Raw genomic sequence first — 6263 nt, forward strand, 5'->3', positions numbered from 1 at the left:
ATTGTGGAATAATGCGGAATAAATTAATAAAAAGACAGACAGAGGCAGATTTGATTATTGATGTAGTTCGTTATCGATAAATGGATTTATCAAAATCGTGTTTGCACTGCGGAGTTTATTAGATAAAGACGTCATTTTTGCGCAAGACCTGGAAAAAGACGAGTTCGCTATATAAGGTGGATGGAAACAATGAAGTGATTAAGTTTAACAAACTAAACTAAAGAGTAAAGCCAAATCAAAATCATATCAAAAATGATGATGTGCAAAACGTCCTCCTTCCTGATGATCCTGAGCGTTATCATCGCCTACTATGTGAGTAGATTTTCTTGGATAATTTAGTGTTTGATTCATTGTTTTTGTTGTTGTTTTTAGGGTGTTTGTAGTAGCAGTTTGGGTTCTGCCTATGATATAGAATCAGACGTGCAGGGCGCCATCGATAGGTCCGAGAAACAGATCCAGAAGAGCGTGGACAAAGCCACGGAGAAGCTGGAAGGTTTGACCACAGATTTCAACGCGACCGCTGGAACAATGGCAGAGGAAACTTTGGAGAGAGTGCAGAAGAGCATAGATCATGCCGATAAACAGATCAAGCAGCTGGTCGGTGCTGCGACCGCTGCTGGATTGGATACTGCATCCTGCGAGGTTGATGTTGAGTCCAAATTGCAGGAGTTGAATGCTGGAGCCGAAGCTGAAGTTCTCGCTTGCGCTGGCGATAAGAGTACTCAAGCAGAGGATAATGTCAAGTCAGGAATCGAACAGATCAATTTGGGATCTCAACTTGTCGTAGGTAGCTTCAAGTCGGATAAGTCCGCGTGCGGAGCTGGCCCAGAGTCTGAGACTTGTCTCGGCAATCTTCTAATGAGGGTCGTTACCTCCGGTTTTACCGTTCCCACTCAGATCAATTCCAGAGCATCGGAGGTTGAAACAAACGTTAAGAATTTGGAGTTGGCTATGGCTGAATGCACCACCAGGACCGGAAATACTGCGTCCAAGGAAGCCAACATAATCCAGGTCGATGTCGGTACCTGCGTTAGCAACTTGTTGTCCGAAGATCGTGTCCGCATCCTAGCCAAATACAATCAGTAATTCAAACAACCAAATTCTTCTAATCAACATTGTAATTATTCAAATAGCAATACTTTATGAGAATGTCATAAATTAATCAAGCAATAAATAATTATAAACCTTAAATATATCGTTTTTTCAATTTATACATTTGAGCATCAAAAACACAAATCTAAAGTAAAGATTTGTGTTTAATAATCCAACAAAAATCATTTTTTAGATTCATCTTATTTTTACAAACTTTAACAACATTAAGTAAACTCACATTCAATTATTACATTGAACTAATTTTGATATCATTACCAACAAGAAATATGAGAAGAGTTTTTGCAGAACTTTTCAATAATGTATTTCTTCAATTGATTTACGTATAATATAAGCATTCTTTAATTAATCATCAAAAGAAACTCTACTTGACATAATTATTCGATTAAATTATTTTAATTTTCTTACCAAACTTAACTATAATATCTCAGAAGAGAGTTACACAAAACAAAAGAATAATAAAGTAATACATTTCTTCAATTTAACTAGAATATTCAAATTTCTATCAAAGGCTTTTATTTAGAATAACATTTTAACCAAAATAAACATTGTTTGAATCAATTATTAAATTATATCTTGTGCAACGTTGACAATAAGAAACAAATCATTTGAGTATAAAATATTTAGAACAAACTTAAAGGAAATAAAAAAAGTATCAAAATGTTAAAATATGAAATTTGAATTTTTCACATTTAAAGATCATAAAGACTCGCTTAACGAGTTTAATCCGTTTCAAAATTTCCGGATTTTTACTCGTATAGTGTTATACACGTTTTCCTATATATACTAATGTAAATTACGATAATGCGTTCCTTGACGAAAAAAAAGTGTAACTTGGTCTCGATTTTTAACGATTCTGCTTTTCATATCTATAGTTCTTTTTATTCTTTGGCATTGTATTCGAAGACATGCAAATGTTATTAAATTTTGCTCAAAAAAAAAACACAAATAACATGCCTGAACTTAAGTATGGAAATTGACACTAAGATGCAATTAGAATGACAACTAACACTAGGAGCTATTTTCCAATACACACACGGTGAAGTGAGTTTATATTTGTTTAAATTACTTGTATCAATTAGGGGATTTTGTGGAGGTTTCTTTATACTTTAAATATTTGTTTATATAAAAAATGGTTGGACACATTACATTTATGTTTTGCATTTACAGCAATTACACATTATATTTGCAAATTATAGTCCGCTTTAAGCAATGATGACAAAGAAAATCGAAGTTGGTTAACATATTCAAAAATACACATATAATTTGAGTACACAAGTTTTTTAAAAGGCGCGAAATCCGCTACTTCTCTTCTCATCATCACTCGTTATGCGAAACGTCGCTCGTTAAGCGAGTCATTTTTCTTAAATTCATTTTGCTCGTTAAGCAAGGTTCCACTGTATTATATATTCATTTATAGAACACTTCTTGATTGGAACGTTCGATAGATTTGAAAATATCGAAAACAAACAGAAAGAGACGGTTAAAACCTTCTGTCAAACGATCACTTAAATGTCATGTGAGCCGATATTTCTTATAAAAAAAATACTGATAATTATATTTGGCGTTTAATCATTTACCGGTAATGGCAGCCCTAGTTAACTTCAATTTGAAAGAGGATGTTGAATTGGAGATAACTAAAACGGAACAAAATCATGTAAATCATATAAGTTGTGGTCATAGCTATATCTGATCTGAACGAATCCTTAGAATCGATCATGGTTTGATCGAAAGCAGTTTGGAGCGCACAGAAAAGATGCTACATCAAAAATTAAATATCACCAGATAATGAAAACGGTTCAGAAAAAACGAAGGTTTTGAAAACAATCATGCAAAATTTGGAACATGCAGATTTGGATTTTTTTTTAAATTTTTTTCGTCGTGTTTACCGAATTGTTAATCATTGAATAATCGTACAACAAAATATAGTTTTTTATTTATAAATTTAAGTGGACATTTTAATTTAATTTTTCTCATCGTGTTTATCGTACTATTAACCGATGTATTTTTTTTGGGGGTTAATTTGCGTTAATTGCGCGTGTTATTGATAAATCGATTTATCGAAATCGTGTATGCACTGCGGAGATTATTAGATAAAGACGTCATTTTTGCGCAAGCCCTGGGAAAAGGCTAGTTCACTATATAAGTTGGATGGAAACGATGAAGTGATTAAGTTTAATCAATTAAACGAAATAGAAAAGTAAAATTGAAATCATATTAAAAATGATGATGTGCAAAAGGTCCTCATTCCTGCTGATCCTCAGCGTGATCATCGCCCATTATGTGAGTAAATTTCGTGGATAATTTAGGGTTTTTTTTCATTGTTTTTGTTGTTGTTATTTAGGGTGTTTGCAGTAGCAGTTTGGGTTCTGCCTACGATATAGAATCGGACGTTCAAGGAGCCATCGATAGGTCTGAAAAGCAAATCCAGAAGAGCGTGGACAAAGCCACGGAGAAGCTGGAAGGTTTGACCACAGATTTCAACTCGATCGCTGGAAATATGGCCAAGGAAACTTTGGAGAGAGTCAGAGAGTAGATCATGCGGATAACAGATCAAGCAGCTGTCGGTGCTGCGACCGCTGCAGGATTGGATACTGCATCCTGCGAGGAAGGTGTTAATCCAAATTGCAGGAGTTGAATGCTGGAGCCGAAACTGAAGTTAACGCTTGCGCTGGCGATAAGAGTACTCAAGCTGAGGATAATGTCAAGTCAGGAATCGAACAGATCAATTTGGGATCTCAACTTGTCGTAGGTAGCTTCAAGTCGGATAAGTCCGCGTGCGGAGCTGGCCCAGAGTCTGAGACTTGTCTCGGCAATCTTCTAATGAGGGTCGTTCACCTCCGGTTTTACCGTTCCCACTCAGATCAATTCCAGAGCTTCGGAGGTTGAAACAAACGTTAAGAATTTGGAGTTGGCTATGGCTGAATGCACCACCAGGACCGGAAACGCTGCGTCCAAGGAAGCCAACATAATCCAGGTCGATGTCGGTACCTGCGTTAGCAACTTGTTGTCCGAAGATCGTGTCCGCATCCTGGCCAAATACAATCACTAATTCAAAACAACCAAATTCTTCTAATCAACATTGTAATTATCCTTTATGAGAATGTCGTAAATTAATCAAGCAATAAATTATTGTAAATCTTAAATATAGTGTTTTTTTTTTCAATTTATGCATTTGAGCATCATAAATAGCACAAATCTAAAGTGAAGATTTGTGTTTAATAATCCAAAGAAACAACAGGAAATTATTATAGACCAATATAATTTATATATAAATATATTGAACAACATTGAGAAAACTCATATTTAAGTATTAGATTGAACTAATTTTATTATCATAGCTAACAAGAAATATGAGACTTATTGAAAAACTTTTCAATAATGTATTTCTTCAATTGATAGATATATAATATAAGCATACTTTAATTAATCATCAGAAGAAACTCTACTTGACATAATTATTCGATAAAATAATTTTTATTTTCTCACCAAACTTAAATATAATATCTCAGAAGAGAGTTATACAAAACGAAAAAATAATAAAATAATACATTTTTTCAATTTAACTATAACACTAAAATTTCTAACAAAGGCTTTTATTTAGAGTCGAATTTGAACCAATTGTTTCAATCAATTATTAAATTCTATCTTGAGCAACGATGACAATAAGAAATAGAAAGCAACAAATCATTTGAGTATAAAATATTTAGAACATACTTAAAGGAAATAAAAAAAGTATCAAACTGTTAAAATATGAAATCTGATTTTTTTCACAATTAAAGATCATAATATTATATATTTATTTACAGAACACTTTTTGATTGGAATGTTTGATAGATTTTAAAATTTCGAAAACAAACGGAAAGAGACTACTAACAGAGATATTTCTTATCAAAAAATACCGGTAATTGTGTTTGGCGGTTAATTGTTTACTAGTAATGGCAGCCCTAGTCAACTTCAACTTGAATGAGGATGTTGAAGTGGAGATAACTAGAGCGAAACAAAATATCATGAAAGTCGTGGACAGTATCATTGGGATTAATCAAAGGATTGATCGAAAGAAGTTTGCAGCGCGCAGAATAGATGCTATATCAAAAATAAATTTTCTAATGAAATTGGAAAATAAAAACGGTTCACAAAAAACGAAGGTTTTGGAACTGTTAAAAGAAGCAGGGAATGAATGCGTCAGTAATAATAAGTCAAGAATTGATGTACTTGTGATCAATTTAAATCACGAGGTCTATATTTTTTTTTGAGTAACTTCGAGGGCAAAGCTATTGTTTGGGTGATTACAGATTAGGGTCGTCCTTACCAGAATTTAAGAAGAGAAGTTCAGAAATGAAGACGATCATGGCAAATTTGGAACATGTAGCTTTGATTTTTTTTTTTTAATTTTTTTCGTCGTGTTTATCGAATTATTAATCATTGAATAATCCTATAACAAAATATAGTTTTTTGTATAAATTTAAGTGTCTATTTCAATTTAATTTTTTTCATCGTGTTTATCGTACTTTTAATCGATTTTTTTTGGGACTAATTTGAGTTAATTGAGAGTGTAATAATGCGAAACGAATGAATAAAAAGAAAGACACAAGCAGATTATTGATTTAATGATTTAAATTATTATCGATAAATGGATTTATCAAAATCGTGCATGCACTACGAAGATTATTAGATAAAGACGTAATTTTTGCGCAAGTCCTGGAAAAAGGCGAGTTCACTATATAAGGTGGATGGAAACGATGAAGTGATTAAGTTGAATCAATTAACCGAAATAGTAAAGCAAAATCATATAAAAAATGATGATGTGCAAAAGGTCCTCCTTCATACTGATCCTCAGTGTGATCATCGCCTATTATGTGAGTAAATTTCTTGGATAATTTAAAGTTTGTGTCATTGTTTTTGTTGTTGTTATTTAGGGCGTTTGCAGTAGCAGTTTGGGTTCTGCCTATGATATAGAATCGGACGTTCAGGGCGCCATTGATAGGTCTGAAAAGCAAATCCAGAAGAGCGTGGACAAAGCCACGGAGAAGCTGGAAGGTTTGACCACAGATTTCAACTCGATCGCTGGTGAAATGGCTGAGGAAACTTTGAAGAGGGTTCAGAAAAGCGTGGAACATGCGGATAATCAGATCAAGCAGCTGGTCGGTGCT

At 33.6% G+C, this 6263-nt stretch overlaps 1 protein-coding gene across 1 annotated transcript; it reads left to right on the forward strand.

Annotated features, from left to right (window-relative positions):
- The first annotated feature begins 205 nt into the window (after positions 1 to 205).
- LOC108556568 lies at positions 206 to 1191 on the forward strand. The gene is made up of 2 exons (XM_017912738.1): positions 206 to 312; positions 373 to 1191. Exons 1-2 carry the CDS (start codon positions 253 to 255, stop codon positions 1084 to 1086), a joined length of 774 nt encoding a protein of 257 aa, XP_017768227.1. The 5' UTR covers positions 206 to 252; the 3' UTR covers positions 1087 to 1191.
- Positions 1192 to 6263: the final 5072 nt, after the last annotated feature.

This window comes from Nicrophorus vespilloides, unplaced genomic scaffold (assembly GCF_001412225.1).
Source record: "Nicrophorus vespilloides isolate i.1.1-1 unplaced genomic scaffold, Nicve_v1.0, whole genome shotgun sequence".
In the NCBI taxonomy this organism is placed as follows: domain Eukaryota; kingdom Metazoa; phylum Arthropoda; class Insecta; order Coleoptera; family Silphidae; genus Nicrophorus; species Nicrophorus vespilloides.